General features: G+C 34.0%; 1 protein-coding gene across 3 annotated transcripts in view; it reads left to right on the top strand.

Annotated features, from left to right (window-relative positions):
- The window catches only part of LOC145268710 (protein zer-1 homolog), a 159,134-nt gene that overhangs the window by 79,500 nt on the left and 61,070 nt on the right, over positions 1-18,564 (top strand). For all 3 annotated transcript variants that reach the window (XM_080124248.1, XM_080124250.1, XM_080124249.1), the window contains one exon: positions 5,758-6,601. In XM_080124248.1, the coding sequence (XP_079980374.1) occupies positions 5,778-6,601 (824 nt within the window). In that variant the 5' untranslated portion in view covers positions 5,758-5,777. The remainder of the gene's footprint in view (positions 1-5,757; positions 6,602-18,564) is intronic.

Genomic DNA, 18,564 nt, shown 5'->3' with positions numbered 1-18,564 from the left:
CTTATTTTTTATTGTACTGTCATCATGTTTTTAAAGAGTTTCAGTTAGGTAAGGGGGAGCTGAACAAGAGGTTATGCAGAGTATCAGACATGCAACACAAGTAGACCATCAGCTGACCTTTCTTCAATGAAATAACCGAAAAAAACAATAAAAAAATTATAATAGCCTGGATACCAAGTCATGTCGGCATTCCAGGAAATGAAAAAGCAGACAAACTGGCTAAAGAAGCCACAAACCACCAAATGGAAAAAATTAAAATACCACACACAGACCTAAAAAGAAAAATCAACGAATATATAGAAAACATGTGGCAAGAGGAATGGAACAAATGCACTGCAAACAAACTGCATGAACATCAACCAATAATTAAAAACGAAAAACAAAAAATTTTTAAAGGAAGAAGAGAAGAAATTGTACTAAACCGAATAAGAATCGGACATACAAAATTAACTCATTCCTACCTAATCAAAGCGGAGGAAACACCAAATTGCACACTCTGCAACCAACAACTAACAATTAAACATCTACTGACAGAATGTAGAAAACACAAACACACTCGGAAGAAATATTTTAAAACAACAAACATTAGAAAAGTGTTCCAAGAAGTGGAACCCCAACAAATCATAAACTATTTAAAAGAAACAAATGTATTCAAACTCCTATAAAGTAAACAAGTAAAATTCAGTTTAGAAAAACAAATCTCTTACAACTAAAACAATTTTTCAGAAAACCTAAAACATCTTGCTTCAAAAGATAAACTTTTTCAAGAAACTTAAAAAATTTTTACAAGAAACTGAAAATCTATTATATCAACAAAACTTTTTTGGCATTAAATGACTCTTAGAGGTTGAAATGCCGTTAAACAAATACACTCACTCACTCACTCTTCAATTAGGATTACTGATTCTGATTCTTTATATAGTATTTAACTATCGTGCTGTTATATTTCCTGATTGCCATAAAAACACCCGTTAAATGTGCAGATATTATCTCAAACGTAAGAATACACTTGTGAAGGATGATCGATTTTTAGCTTCACTGTTATTTTAAAATCAATAAATATTTATTTTATCATTCGTATCAATAGTGAAAGATTTTGTTCTAAACAAAATCAAATAAAACAGACAATTAAAAGAACCGTTTTTGGCATCGGAAAATAGGTATAGATTTTTCTGGTTCTGGTTAATCATCTCACCATTAATATATATATATATATATATATATATATATATATAGTCATCCACATACAGTACTGTTTTGCTGTTTCACAGCTCATCAGTGCGGCTAGACAGGCAACTACCTCAAGCCAGGATTGAAACCCGACCGTTTGTGCGGCAGTCAAGGCTCCTAACCATTACGCTATTGGCGGCTGTTGAACGAGTAGTGAATTTAACGATGTTCTGACATCGTCCGAAATACCTCCGCTCGATTTGTTTACACAAAGAGCGTCGCTTATATGCTAATGGTAATTCGTGTATCACTTCTCAATATGCTCAACTCAAGGTGAGGAGCATTATATATATATATATATATATATATATATTATTATTATTTTTAAAAACAGCAGTCTACAGACATACGTGTTTTAGTTCAGCGCTGGACTGAAATACATAAGGTCCAGGGTTCGAATCCTAACTACAGTCAAGCTACGCTGAAGAGGAGTAGGACTCTGAAACATGCGTGTCTGTAGAATACTGCTTTTAAAAATAATAAATAAATAAAAATACACCCCCAAAAATGGCCGACTTTCTTAGAAAAACACTGGATCTCCGAGGAGGAAACAAACATATATATATATATATATATATATATATATCTACCATAATAAATGCGTATTCCTGCCTGTTTGTTTGTTTCTCAATGACCTCAGAGCATATGTTATCTGCGATATATTAGCATATGACGTCATGTACGAAAGCAAAAATGGAAGTCTGCTAGTATATATATATATATATATATATATATATATACACAGCACAATCGCATTGACACACCGGTTCTTGCCAGATCACTAAAGTTAAGTAATAATGAACCTGACCATTTGGGAAGGCTAGGTGCTGTATGTACCACACCGATACATAGAAATTTCCAGTTTGGTATCTAGTGTGTGTTTAATTCACTGAGTGAGATGTAACCTTGGTCTTCATTAAGGCATGCATCTAGGGGAAGGTAACTCTGGTGTAAAACTTGAGGTCTACTGTATGCTTTGTCTTGTGGCAGCCATTGCACCTACTTTATGTGCATGGCCGTGTTTGTAGGTAAGTTTTGTATCGGAATGTCTTTGATAAGTATCAATCAAAATAATTTGATGAAAGAAGGAACAGGCGATTTTAACTTACACAGCCTAGCATCATACGTATATTTCAGAAGTTTTATTACCACACAATCTGAAAGGTCCGACATATAAAATCAACAGTAGTTTCTTAGATATGACAGAGGTGTGTCTAAAATGAATGTTTCTGTTTAAAGCACAATTGAAGAATGATGCTTGACTTCTGCATTTTTAACTTTAATTCAAGCCATTATATGTAAAAAAATAATTTTATAAAATTAACAGCAGGTTCTCTACAGTGCAATGTAGACTACAAGGTATTGTGGACTAAGTCACGGCAGGGAGGCATGTGGAGCTTCCTATCCCTGCACCGTGATGGGTCCCCAACTAGAGCAGGCAATCAATCGATTTGATTGAAAAATGGTCGATTTCACCGATTTTAATGACAATAAAAATATAGGAGTGTAAAACGCGTTGATCATCATTCAATCATGGGCAATGTCGGGTCTCCCTGCTAGTAAATCATATAAAGAAGATGTAATTAAAGAAAGATGAAGAGGACGAGCACTAGAGAAATGGGCCAACTAGATAATGGGTTGAGACGGGTATACTTTTTTGATAAGTGAAAATCTAATGAATTGTGATAAATGATGGGATTTTTGTTTTTATATAAGACTAGCGGGGGGTACCCGGCGTTGCCCGGGTGTTTGTAGGTGTGTGTATGAGGGGGGGGGTAATTAATAATCCTGCTTAAATATTATAAAAAAGATGATGTAAAAAAAATGGCATAAATAAACCTGTGTATGGGGGGGGTAAACTAAAGAATAAGCAAAATAATAAAAAAATACGTTTAGTCAGGAGGAGGGATTGAACCCGGAAGCTTTGCCGTGGAAACCAATGCCAACTACTTAATGGTCTCAACCACGAGTGAGAATAATTGATTAGCGTGTTAAGTTAAAGCTTATAAAGCTAAAAGAGGTCATCGCGCGATCGTTATTTTTAGTTTTCACTTCACCCCAGATGATGGTGGGAAGGGGGGAAAAAGTTTTGACAAGCTTCTGGGCTTGACCATTACTCCTGATCTTAAATGGAACACGTATATCAAATCTGTTGCCAAGGCCGCTGGAAAAATGGTGGGATCTTTCTATCGATCCAGTAGATATCTCACTGCTGATGCTATTCTCTATCTATATAAGAGCCAGGTACGTCCAAGGATGGAATACTGTTGCCACATCTGGGCAGGAGCTGCTAGAAAGGACTTGTCCTGCCTTGATAGAGTTCAAAATAGACTTCGTAGCCTCGTAGGAGATGTCCTTTTCTCCTCCTTACAACCTCTATCTCACAGAAGAGATGTTGCGAGTTTGTCTCTGATGTATCGTTATTTTCATGGAAAGTGTTCAACTGAGCTTCAATCTATGGTCCCCCCTCGCCAAACTTTCACAAGAAACACTCGTCTAGCTGTAAACACTATCAATAATTTCCCCCACTCTTTATCTGTGCCTAAACCTAAACATAGATTCCATGAACAAAGCTTCTTTCTTAGAACTGCACGCCTGTGGAATTGTCTTCCGTTTTCCTGCTTTCCGGCTGACTACAATATGGTTGTGTTCAAGTCTAAGGTAAATAAGTTCTTGATGAGCCGTTCCATATAAGTTATTAAATTTACTAAATTTTCATTACTAATGATTACTATATTGACCAACTTCTACTGTACACTCTTTAACCCTTATCCTTGAGTGGCCTCTGGGCCTTGATAATGTGGTGATGCCTTTGTAAAAAAAAAAAAAAGAACAAAAGCCGAGAACCCAACGTTTTTCATTGTATTTATACTAAAATCCAGGACGAACCGGGCACAAATCGAAATAGCGCGAATCTCATAAAAGTCGACGTAAATAAATCTAGAGACGACCCGCGTTCCCAAATCCTACATATTATGATATAGGACCCATATAAACAGTTGTAAGCGATAGTAACGAACCCGGGAGTGTGTGCTCGAAAAGCCTTTTGAAGACATACACGAAATGGTCACACACATTTTGCCTTTTATATATATAGAAGAACATATCTATGCCTTGAAGTTAGGACTTCACAATGCATTAATAGTTCATGTTGCTGTAAATATACAAATGAAACCTAGATGATATACTTGCAGAGTATGAGAGAAAGTTCAACGTCTTTGAAAGGGAATGTATAGGAACTATTCTTGGAGGAACATTTTGAGAAACAGATATTTGGCTGTTTTGTAGAGGAAAATTGCTGTTTTGTTTTTGGCTAATGCAAAACATAATTGAGTTTTGCAAAGCCAAAAGAAAAAAAAAAGCAATAACGTCAATGTTCGATGCATTTTAGATTAGGCAATCGTGATGGGGGACGCCCAGAAAGCAATGAGGTTTGATCAGTGTCAAAAAAACCCGTCATATCAGACAATTGCTATTCATTTGGACACTCCCCTTTTTATGGGGGAGCTGGTTTTCCCCAATATCTTGGGAGAAAATTAAGTTTCCCTTATGGCGTGATGTTTGACCTTATTAAATTTACCCACATGTCACTGAACTTTTTAATCGTCAAAAAAATGCATTTCGTTTCCTGTCCCGTCGTGGCCAAGCGGTAAGATGTAAGGATTTTTCACACTTTCTTTTTTACCTTCACCTCAAGGGTTTGTGTTCGAGCCTACCTACTTCCCAAAACTTTTCCTTTTACACAAACAAACAACTAGGCAAAAATCTGTTTAACTGTATGTATGTTTGTATGTGTGTATGTTTCTATGTCTGCCTAAAAACTTTCCACAGAGGCAACGGATTTTCACGAAATCGGTATCGTTTTGAAGCTTGACCCTTCAGACTATAAATATCGAAAAATTGTCTAAAAACATTTTGTTCACCCTCAACTGGCCACTTTTCTACAGGGAGAGGTAGCAAAAAATCCTTCCTTTATGACAATTTAGCCAAACACGCATGCGCAAAAATAGTTCTTTCTTGAATTAGTTTAAAAATAAAAAACGACCTAATTTCACTGATGCAGTCATAGACCAGTTGTTATAGTGGCAGCGTCATTATCTTAAGATTGCACATTTGAGTCGAGATATCAGATATTTTTATTTTTTTAAGTTTTAATATTGAAACAAGTTATTTATGCCATTTTTACGTTCATTTTTTAAAAAAAAATTTTCATCACGTTTGCTGCATTTTTTGTTTTTGTTTTTCCGATTTTTTTAAAGAAGTTTTAACATTTAAACTGGGTTATTTATGCCATTTCTTTTTCGTTCACTTTTTTTTTTCCGATTTAAAAAACAAATTATAATATTGTAACACTTATTCTTTATTTTATGATTTTGATTTACTCCCCCCCTCCCCCCACCTCACCACGCCCAGGCAATGCTGGGTCCCCCTGCTAGTCATCTAGAAATCTTTAAAGTGAATGGGTGGGATTTTGCTATGAGTCTTTATTCCTCTTCTAATTGTTTTTTTTCTTTCTATCTATTTCAGTTTTGGATGCCTTGGGAAAGATGGCTTTTGGCTGGCCGATAAATATTCCAGATTCCCTTCAGGATCTCTGCCTGAATCTCTTCGTCAAAAATCCTAAGGCACTGGCCACGATCACCAATGGCAACCGCTACACTTTACGGCCAGGAATTTTCCTGCCTCAAGAAATTTGCGAAGGACTCCTGCGGGCCTGGCGTGAGCGGCCCGAGGAGCTCACAGACGACATCTTACACATTTTCGAAGATCCCACACGGACACGCCTCACCAAGTTGAACCTTTCTCAGACGTCGGTCAGCAACGAGGGGATTGCGTACATACAGAACCATGCCCTCAGTGACCTCTGCCTCTTGTCATGCTCAAAGATTGTGCCGTCATGTTCCCTGTTCAAAATGCTCAATTCAGCTGGGCACTCTCTACGGACACTGCAGCTGGGGGGATTCGAAAACCTCCATTTGAAGCTGGAGGACTATTTTAAGGAGTACGGCGGCGGTGAAGGAGGTGGGAGTGCAAACATAGAGTCCCCCGGCAATAGTCCCGTCGCTGACCGGGCAATGGAAATAGAACTTGTAGATTATGAGAAAATAGTAATTTTTAACTGCCCCAACCTCCAGTGTCTGTCGCTGAGGAAGGTCTGCTTCAAGAGTAACCCATCACTGCTGAACTCGGTCCTTATACCCCTGAATAGACTCACCGTCTTGGACCTGTACCACTGTGAGCTCAAGCCAGATCGCTTTGACTTTCTTTGTCATGTGCCCAATCTGCTGTCGCTTGGCCTGGCCCAAGTTCATCTTCCAAAAGATCTGGACAATATTGTGAATAGCATATGCAAGTTTGTTTCCAAACTGAGGTAAGTTATTTGAAACAAAAAAATCAAAACAAAACAAATTAAAAAAAAAAAAAAAAAAAACAATTAGGGATGTGAATTCTCTGCTTTTTATTGAAATTCTGCTATTTTTAATCCAGAAAAGGTGGATTTTCATTAAAATTGCTAGAGCCTCAAATTAATAAGTGTTCTGTTTTTTTCTTTTTTTTTTTTGCTTGAAATCCGCTTTTTCTTAAATAAAAGCCGATTTCGTCCAAATTGTAAGAACCTTACCTTCTTATTTATATGTTGCTATTTGACATAATCACAGAAATTAAGCAATGTTGAACCCGGTCAGTACTAAATGGGTGACCATTTGGGACTTCCAGGTGCTCTATGTGCTCTCCGCTTATCTCTACATTGTTTCCTGTCATCCTGGATTTCTCCTTGCCACTGGATCAAAACAGTCCCGATTCAGGAGAGGTGTGGTTGTGATTGCGCAACCCTTGCCTCACAATTACACGTGCAGCTGTCCCTACAGGGGGCATCCTTTGTCTTTCGAAACTAAACAGAGGTATCGAGCTATTTGACTTGATTTTATTTCTCATTTTCTCTTTCTCTCTTTGAATTTCCGTCTCTTTTCCTGTTTTTCTTTTCTATCTCTCTTCCTCGGGCCTTTCTTTTTCCTCTCATAGCAGTTCTCTCTGAAAACTGAAAATGTAAATTTAATCCTGAAGCCAAAGAATTCAGTTGTGAACCAAGTATATCTAGATAGCAAGGTTACTGAGGTTGTTCAGAAGTTTTGTTACCGTGGTGATACCATTGGAGCACAGGGTGGATTAGGTACTAGTGTGATTGCAAGAATTAAGAGAGAATGGATTAAATTCAGGGAACTTCTGTTATTACTAACTAGCAGAGCTTGACTACTACTACTACTACCACCACCACCACCAACCGAGATAAGAATCTATCACGCACATGAACACAGTGTAATGCTGTATAGAAGTGAAACCTAGCCAGTGAAGGTTGCGGATATGCGTTGCATGGCGAGAAATGATATTAGAATGACATAATGAATGCTTAATGTTAGTCTTAAAGACAGGCTTAGATCTGATGACCTCAGAGGAAGATGAAATCTGGAGTATAGGGAGACGTGTGCAAAACAGGAAGCTGATGTGTATGAGCATGTTTGATGAAGAGATGGGAATTCCTGGATTACTAGATGCAGAACAGTTGAAGTAACAAGGTCGGTTCACAGGGGAAGGTCAAGGAAAATATGGGAGGAAGTAATGAGGATGGATTTGAGAGAAACTGCACTGATTTGACGTCCCCTGGGAACTAAATGGGGGGGGGCAAATGATGGACTTAGTCATTTCTTTTTTGCATGGTGCAGAACTCAAATTTACATATGTTAAGGCCTAAAACTGCACGGTTTGTTCATTTTCACCAGGATTTGACGTCCTATGGGGACTTTTGGGGCTAAATGGGTGGGGGGGGGGCAATGCTGAACTTAGTCATTTTTTTTATGCCTGTATCACTGTGTACTCCCGGGGGACCATGCATGCTTCACTTGTTTATAAAAATCTTTTTAGCCCCAAACAAGACATATTGCCACTTTGTCATAAGACGTTACTATTTTGGATCATATCTAACGGGGCATTGTGGGGAGTTGAGTAGCGAGATGTCAGTTCACATTACACTAAACTTTTGCATATTAGTAGTCGGGGAAACAAGGAATTCCAAAGTCTGGCAATAGGACAAAGATTCACCAGCCCAAATATGACAACAGTACGCCATACATTGTTTTTGACTGTTCGCTTTTGTGATTCATGCATTCTGGCAATGTGAAGTATCCTTGCTAGTTTTAAATGAATGTTTTCATGGAGAATGCTTCAGGTTGGGTATTCCACAGTTAAGTTGTTTAATTACAGGTATGTTTACAACTTTTCTTATAATCCAACTGTAGCTTCACACGGCGTGGGCGAACGTATTGACATGGTTTATGTTAACGTGCTTTTCATTATGTACCACCGCACTCCCCACCCCCAAACGTGTAAAAGTTCGGTCGTTAACATATGATGTAATTTAATTGCGTAGAACTAACGAGCTTGAAGATTTGATTAAGATTAACACGCATAAGAGAATGAAAGATTTAGTAAATCCAGTTAATAATCTTTGATGGGTTTAGAGATTATCGATTGAAGTGTGTAGAAAATGTTGGTTACTTCTCCCTTCTCTCTTCCCCTTCTCTCTTCCCCTTCTCTCCTCTCTCTTCCCCTTCTCTCCTCTCTCTTCCCCTTCTCTCCTCTCTCTTCCCCTTCTCTCCTCTCTCTTCCCCTTCTCTCCTCTCTCTTCCCCTTCTCTCCTCTCTCTTCCCCTTCTCTCCTCTCTCTTCCATATCCCTCTTCTCCTCTTTCTTCTCCTTCTCTCCTCTCTTCTTGCCCCCTCCCTCAAAGTTGCAAAAGTCATTAACATCTGATGTAACTTTTTCCTCTGCCCCCCTCTCTTTCTCTGCCCCCCTCTCTTTCTCTGCCCTCCTCTCTTTCTCTGCCCCCCTCTCTCTTTCTCTGCCCCCCTCTCTCTTTCTCTGCCCCCCTCTCTCTTTCTCTGTCCCCTCTCTCTTTCTCTGTCCCCTCTCTCTTTCTCTGTCCCCTCTCTCTTTCTCTGTCCCCTCTCTCTTTCTCTGCCCCCCCTCTCTCTTTCTCTGCCCCCCTCTCTCTTTCTCTGCCCCCCTCTTTTTCTGCTCCCCTCTCTTTCTCTACCCCCTCTCTCTTCCTTTACTCCTTCTCTCTGTTTTCCTCCCCTCTCTTTTCCTCTTCTGGGAGTTGGTATGCTCCAACCCCTCATCAGCACGCTCACTACAGCTAAACAAACAAAAAAAAGTATTAATAAGTCAGGGAAAAGCCCAAACAACCTAATGCATTTCAATTTCTGGGTTAGATATAGAACAATTGAGGTAGCAGGATCACTTACCAAGTGAAAACATGGGAGAGAGTGATAAAGATAGATTTGAAAGAAAGATAAAGACCTGGCCAGAGATAGGTTAGTTTGAACGTAAATTTTTAAAAGCCATAACAACACCTGCCAGCATGGAAAACGGATGTTAAATCAAATATGATGATGATGATGAGTAATCTATAATATAAATCTTATCTGTCTGTTTCAGTGTATGTATGTATGTATGTATGTATGTATGCCTAAAACTTTCAACAGAGGTGACCGATTTTCATGAGATCAGTATCGTTTTGAAGCTCAACCCTTTGGACGACAAATATTGAAAAATTGGCTAAAAACATTAATTCCTTCATCCTAAACTGGGCATTTTTCTACAGGGAGGGGTTGGTTTTAATGCCGATATTTTCAAAAATCATCCCCTCTTTTCGATTGACTAGCCTTAATTCAAACCTTCGCCACTTCCAATTTGGTGATGGACGCAACGGCAAAGACAGCACGTTTGCTTTTTATCATGTTCTTTTCCTCCTTCGCAGTACGGATTCGAACCTGTCTGCCTACTACCACTTTTTTATTTTTGCTCAACACACCTCCAAACACCCGGGCAACGACGGCCACCCAGGCTAGTCAGTTCTAAGTGGCAATATTCTGGAAGTTGAAGGTTCAGTTCTTAGTATGGGTGATATCAAGAATACATTCAGTTACTTAAGGCATCTAGCTGGTCATGGCTGATGAAGCAAGATCGATTTATTTCTGTGGATTGACAAAATGCTTGAAGAAGGTCGGAGGTTACATCAACCAAAACATTGTGAGAGTAACATCCAAGATGAAAACGGCAGTCCGTATAAATTCAAATACAAATTATCAATCCTCATTGCAAAGCATTCTGAAACAAAAAATGTTAAATTCACAAAGTTTTGAAAAACACCCATCCTATCCTCATCATGCTTATCGTCCTCATCTTCCTCATCGTCCTCATCTTCGTCATCATCCTCATCTTCCTCATCATGGTTATCATCCTCATCTTCCTCATCATCATCTTCCTCATCGTCCTCATCTTCCTCATCCTCATCTATTGGGAGCCATCACTGTCCAACTCGATCCGCTCTCTCTCACTCTCGATCCTTGACTCCCAAAACTGAACTCTAAATTACTTTAATTTAATTCCTGTGACGTCACCCATCACTCTGGCAAACGTGAATATAGATTCATGTTGTTGCCAGGTGACTTATCTATGGATTTTCGAATTCTTTACAGAATTGTTTTGTTAACCTCAACTCTAGCTATAAACGATATCTCTGACTTCAACTCCAGTATCAATAACAACATCTCTAAAATATCATTTACGAAATACAATTTCTGAATTAATAATAATTATCGATTATCATGAATTCATAAATTCCTAATAATCTTCGATTACCATAAATTTACCGGCTAAAAAGAAAATCGAATTTGTTTCACAGGCGCAAATCAGATACATATAAAGTTTCAACTTTGTAGACTAAAAATTGACCGGGTAGTTTAGAAATTTTTCCTTACAGATAGACATTATTTATATATAAGTGAACGTGTCTGTCTGTGTACATTTCCCTACGCAATAACTATCTCAATTTTAAGTCTACAGACTCAAAATTTGATATACAGGGTACTGAGATTTAGGAAAATCTTTGTGATTGGTTTTCGGCCCAAACTTTGGCTGTTAAGGAGTCAAAGTTCAACGATTTGACCTTTGAGAACTCTACCAAACTCCTCCGACAATTTTCGGTCTAAACACTTGAAATTTTAGATATAGGTTCCTTGGACATGGATCTAACTTAATAACTTGATTTGAGCCCAAAACAATAAATGTTAAGGGGTCATAATAGGGGTCAAAGTTAAAAAAAAAAAAAAAAAAATTGACCTCTGCAGTCTCTACCAAATTACTCAGATAATTTCTGGTCTAAACATTTGAAATTTGACATAAAGTGTATTCAGAGATAGGGCAAGCTTTTTAATCGGTTTGGATCGAAAATTTTTAGTTACCAATATATAAATGTATGTATGTTTGCATGTCTGTCTAAAACTTTCGACAGAGGCGATGGATTTTACTAGGATCAGTATCGTTTGGAAGTTTGACCTTTCAGACGACAAATATCGAAAAATTGGCTAAAAACATTAATATCTTCACCTTCAACTGGGCACTTTTCTAGGTGGGGGGTCGCTTTTTTTTGCTGATATTTTTGAAAGTCATCCTCTACTTTCGATTGTCTAGCCTTAATTTAAACATAAGTTACTTCCGGTTTGGCGGTGGTCGTAACAGCAAAGACATACAGACTATTTTCCCGTTCTTTTCCTCCTTTGCGGTAAGGGTTTGAGCCCGCATTCCTACTACCACTTTTTTTTTTGTTTTTGCTCAGCATACACATCCAAACACCCGGGCAACGCCGGGCTGAAATGCTAGTATATATATATATATATATATATATATATATATATATATATATTATATAACTACTTAATTTACTCACATAAAATTAATATACGAAAGTATAGATTTATGCGTAAACTTTAAGTATTTACTTTAAAAGTGCTCAATACATAGGTAGAGCTAGTTAGTAAGTTATAAAATATATATAGCGATTAAGCTAGACTGAATATTCCGCGTTTCATCCACTCTAGGACTCTACAGGCTGAAGAGTCCTAGAGTGGATGAAACGCTGAATATTCAGTCTAGCTTAATCGCCATATATATTTTATATATATAATATATATATATATATATATATATATATATATATATAAAATATATATGGCGATTATATATATATATATATATATATATATATATAAAATATATATGGCGATTATATATATATATATATATATATATATAAAATATATATGGCGATTATATATATATATATATATATATATATATAAAATATATATGGCGATTATATATATATATATATATATATATATATATATATATATAAAATATATATGGCGATTATATATATATATATATTTATATATATATATATATATATATATAAAATATATATGGCGATTATATATATATATATATATATATATATATATATATATATAAAATATATATGGCGATTATATATATATATATATATATATATATATATATATATATATATATATATATAATTTCATTGCTCATATAAATATGCCTAATAATTTTTGACAAAAAGCACATTCTTCAACGCACATCATGAAGATCTTTTGATTTTTTTTATTTTCAAAATATATTTGCCAGAAATCGATATATAAAGAAATTGACAGAAGCGATGGAAAATGTGAAGATACAAACGTGCCACATAAAACGTAGATTATAACACAAGGATGTGAACACACGTTAATGTGTGCATGTTGTGCGTCTATGAAAGTGTTTCCCTGTCGTACAGCATCTGCATACAACGATTTCATTTTTTTTTTCTTGTTGATGAGGTCGTAAGTAACTGTCACGCTTTATTCTCAGTGCAAGGCAGTTAGATGAGAAATCATTTGGCAGTCGCGTTGAATACCGCCTTAAATTTGCAGAACAGAAAATAAAACCTGTTTGATGCTTGGAATAAATTGGGGTAAATCGAAGTAATAACTTTCAACTGTGGTGTTTTCTCGTAGCTAACAATCTAACATTCCTTCATCACCATTTCTCAAAAGTGTTTGTGCATTTCTCAAAAATGTGCGTACATTTTTCTACTGCCCCTATCATTTTATTCATAAGCGGACATTTTTCAAAAATGTACACACATTTTTCAAAAATGTGCATACATTTCTAAAAAATGTGCATACATTTCTCAAAAATGTTTGTGCATTTCTCAAAAATGTTTGTACATTTCTAAAAAATGTAAGCACATTTCTTAAAAATGTTTGTACATTTTTCTACTACCCCTATCATTTTATTCATAAGCGGACGTAAGAATTTCACACTCCATCGGCCAAGGAAAGTTCAGACTCTTATTATTTTCCAGTGTTTTCCGGTAGCTAACAATCTAACAAAAAGCATGAAGTCTCTTGATGTAAGGAGCGAACAAGAACGGAAAATTAACATAAAGATAAGAGATAAAAAACACAAGGCTGTAGGTAGGAGGCAAACAGTCAGCATGAAGAGAGTTCCATACGCCTGGAGTTCTCGGCAATATGTAGATGTATTAAAACAAGGTACCTAAATAGTAAATTGATGAAGACTACTAGAAAAACTAATCAAACAAGCAGAAGTAAAGGAAGCAGGGAATAAAACATGTGAAGACGAAAAATGAAAAGATGGTGGTGATGATGCATTTTGATGCATTTACAGAGCTCTACATTGCGAGCGAAACAGTTGCATTTGCGAGTGATTTTTCAAAGTGGCAACTAGAAATAATGAAACGCTTATCTTTTGGCGATTGCATTTCTTTCACTGACAATCTTCCAAAGCTCACTACTGAGTGAAAAATGTTTTTTCAACTTTTTTTTTTTTTTATATAAAACGAACAAAGTCAAACTAGTTAAACGATAAAAGTTTAATAGAACAATATACTCTTTTTTTTTTTTTTTTTTTTTTTTTTTAATGAAGGCTGTTTAAAAAAAATATCTGAAGAAATGAGAATGTTTATACCGTTAAGTATCAACATAAAATTTGTTGTGTATTTAGAATTACTTATTTAAAAACAAGAAAAAAATACAGAAAAATCTTTGATGTACATACTGGTCACAGAACGAAGATGTCATATTCTAAAAGTCATGTGGGGTTGGCTAGTAACATTTTTATCTTGGCTAGTAAACGAAAATATTTAGTTGTCAAAGGTCAACTAAAGATAAATTTGTCCGTAGAACTTTGATTTATGATCAATTTCTTTCTGGTCAATTTTCTTCTGAGGCTTGCAATTCTCTGCTTTCTTAATTTTCCCGGGCAACATTGGAGCACAGATTCTGCTAGTATATGCTAAATATGAATTATTCTGAGTGAGAAAGTGGGGTGGCGGGGATTCTTAAACTTTTAAAATTTTAATGGTCTGCATTGAGCAAAATTAAATACAGTTTAAAAAAAAACAAAAAAAAAAATGAGATGTTGACTTAAAACCGTTGCGTTTTCTCATCGCTTACTCTAGCAAATTGTTGGAATGTTTTTTATAGTAATTTATACGATAGCAAAGACCGATCTTAACTGCTGACCTGATTATATAGAATGTCTGTTTTACTTATGCTTACCATTCTTTAAAAAACATTGTCACTCCACCCTTCATAACGGTGGAAGGGTGGCTTAGTAATATTTACAGTCGGTAAAGATTGTTTCGATTCATAGCTATATATATATATCTATATCTATATATATATATATATATATACTAGTTTTCATTGTGTTTTATTTTTAATTTATTTATAAGAAGGTGATGTAGTTTGCTCAAAGTATTGTGTGTAATATATATATATGTGTGTGTGTAATATATAAATATATTATAATATAGTAATGTATATGTGTGTATATATAAATATATTATAATATAGTAGTGTGTGTGTGTATATAAATATATAATAATGTGTGTGTGTATATAAATATATAATAATGTATGTGTATGTATGTATATATATATATATATATGTGTGTGTGTATATATATAAATAATAATGTATATGTGTGTATATATAAATATATTATAATATAGTAATGTATATGTGGGTGTGTATATATAAATATAATATAGTAATGTGTGTGTGGGTGTGTATATATAAATATAATATAGTAATGTGTGTGTGTATATAAATATATTATAATATAGTAATGTATATGTGTGTGTATATATAAATATATTATAATATAGTAATGTATATGTGTGTGTATATATAAATATATTATAATATAGTAATGTGTGTGTGTGTGTGTGTATATATAAATATATTATAATATAGTAATGTATGTGTGTGTGTGTGTGTATATATAAATATATTATAATATAGTAATGTATGTGTGTGTGTGTGTATATATAAATATATTATAATATAGTAATGTATGTGTGTGTGTGTGTGTGTATATATAAATATATTATAATATAGTAATGTATGTGTGTGTGTGTGTATATATAAATATATTATAATATAGTAATGTATGTGTGTGTGTGTGTATATATAAATATATTATAATATAGTAATGTGTGTGTGTGTGTATATATAAATATATTATAATATAGTAATGTATGTGTGTGTGTATATATAAATATATTATAATATAGTAATGTATGTGTGTGTGTATATATAAATATATTATAATATAGTAATGTATATGTGTGTGTATATATAAATATATTATAATATAGTAATGTATGTGTGTGTGTATATATAAATATATTATAACATAGTAATGTATATATATGTGTGCATATATATGTGTGTGTATATATATATGTATATGTATGTGTGTGTGTATATATGTATATATATATATATATATATATATGTGTTTGTGTGTATAAATATATATATGTATATATTAGTGGTGGGACGATTAATCGGAATCGGAATCGTTAATCGTAAGAATCATGTATTTTGGGAGGTATCGGAATCGCATCGTTAAAAAATACCTTAATTTTCCGATTCCTTCATTACGATTCTTTTAGTCTGATGTTGAAAAAAAGAAAAAAATTTCCTGATATTTCTAACCGCAAGAGAGAAATAAAAAGAAACCAAAGAAATTCATTATTAACAGGGCAATGCTTAGTGCCCCTCCCTTACAAGGTTCATTCATTCAGATCTATTGTAATCAAAACTACAAAAGAGTTAACTTGAAAAGAAGTATGCAGGGCTCTACATTGCCAGTAAAAATAAAAAAAAAAACGCTTATCTTTTTGGCATTGTTTTTTTTTTACTGACAAATCTTCTAATAGTGAATGAAAATGCTTTTTCAACTTATATTTTCTTAAAATAAAACGAGCAAAGTCAAATTATTTAAACAGTAAAAGGTTTAATAGAACAATATACTTTTTTTTTCTTTTTTTAAAAGAAGGCTTTTGAAAGAAATATCTCTAAAATGAAATTGATCACGTTGTATTATTTCGCAAAGTTTTGACAGTAGTCGGTTTCTTTTGAAGTTTAAAAAAAATCGACCCCATACCTATCTCTTCCAAACCTAAAGTTATTAAATAACCTCTTCGTTAATTTAAGGGTAATTAATTCAATTCAGTCAAGTTTTTTTTTTAATTTCATTGAAATAAAATCCATTATTTTTTTTTTTCTCCAGAAAGATAAAACCCTGAATTTGATTATATTAAAAGCAGAATAATATAATCTTTTTTCTAGAATTTTAAATTGAAAATTAAGTGTTTTGCGCAGTTTTTTGCCGAACGAAAAAGAAATTAATATATATATTTTTAAAAGGTTTTGTAATCAATTAATTTTTATGTCTAAATAATATTTACGATTAATTAAATAATTTCATTTTAAAAAGTATTTATAAATAGAATTTTACTAAGGACTTATAGTTTAGCAATATTGAACCGCATCAACCATGTGCGAATTGAACACAGTCAACCAAAAAAAAAATTCAAAAGAAAATGCGGGTTTGTATTACTGTACACATAGATTCGAAAAAGTTGTCAAAAAACAAATATATAACAAATAAATGTTATCAAAGGCAAGATAAGTTATTTTTCTACCTAACTGGATATATTTTTCGGGTTTTTATTGTTTATTCAGCTCGAAAAGCATACAGTGTTTACCGATGTATTGGAAAATTCAAAATGGTGCCCGACACTCTCTTTAACACGGTAAGTTCAGGAAAAGATGTTATAAATAATAAACTATACAAAATACTGCTAGAAACTCGCTCAATATATGTTATCGTGACATATTTTGACATATATTCGGTGTTTTTTTAATAGTATTTTGTCTAGTTTATTATTTATAACACCTTTTCCCGAACTTACTATGTTAAAGAGAGTGTCGGGCGCCATTTTGAATTTTCCAATACATCGGTAAACACTGCATGTTTTTCGAGCTGAATAAACATGTTACATTAAATAAAAACAAAATAAATTACCCAGTTTGGTAGAAAAGTAACTTATCTTGCCTTTGATAATATTTGTTTGTTATATATTTGTTTTTTGACAACTTTTTCGAATCTATGTGTACAGTAATACAAACCCGAAAATGCATATTTGCATTTCATTATGTAAACTTTTATACATTGGTTTCAAAAATTAAATTCTATAAGTTTTTTTTGTTAACTACCAGTTGGTACAATTTACCGCCCCATCCCTTTATATTTTTTTCTTTTTGTCTTTTTTAGCGGATTATTTTCAATTAATTATCAAAATAAGTGACTAGCTTTAAAACAAAATTTAATAATAAATTATTTGTTTACAGATAAACTGAGTTTTCTAATATGGCCCAAAGTCCAAAAAAAAGTCTTTTTGAAGATGATGAGTTGAAAGCCATTTGCAAAGTCTGTCAAATTAAAATATCGCGAGGAATAAAACCATCTAACATGACCACAACCAACATGTTAAAACATTTAACTATGAAGCATCCAAATAAATTGGAGGAGCAAAATAAAAAAGAAAAGGAACAAAAAATTACCAACTAGTCACTCAGAGCAGTTTTATTAGTGAGGGTTGAAATCGCAGTGTCTTTTTTTTTTTTTTTGCCTACGTCATCATCTAGGTGTCACCATTTTTTTTAACCCTCCTTAACTTCAAAGAGTAAATACAATATATACAACTAAAAAAATAATTTTTAAAAATGCTGATTCCATTCATGAAAAATTCTTTTAACTAGAAATTTAAACTTAGGTAAAGATAGCTGACTGACAGCAACAGGAGCACTGGTTAACTACTGAACCACGTGGAAAGGTGTGGGGGGAGGAAAAAAAAGGAAATTAAATGATGATAATAAATTATGATAACCGTCTTTGAAAGGCACTAAACTCCTAAAATTTACTTCTTTAAAATTTTAGGCGGCACTCCCCGGCGATTTTAAAGCACTCTCTCTCTCTCAAAAAAAAAAAAAAAGATTTAATTTTTAAGTTTGGGAAAGATATATTTATTATAACCGAATTCCTGTATGAAGAC

This window comes from Euprymna scolopes, chromosome 44, assembly GCF_053919585.1.
Source record: "Euprymna scolopes isolate OS-2025 chromosome 44, ASM5391958v1, whole genome shotgun sequence".
NCBI lineage: Eukaryota > Metazoa > Mollusca > Cephalopoda > Sepiida > Sepiolidae > Euprymna > Euprymna scolopes.
Note: the sequence above shows the minus strand (reverse complement) of the source record. Positions and strands in the feature narration are given on the sequence as shown.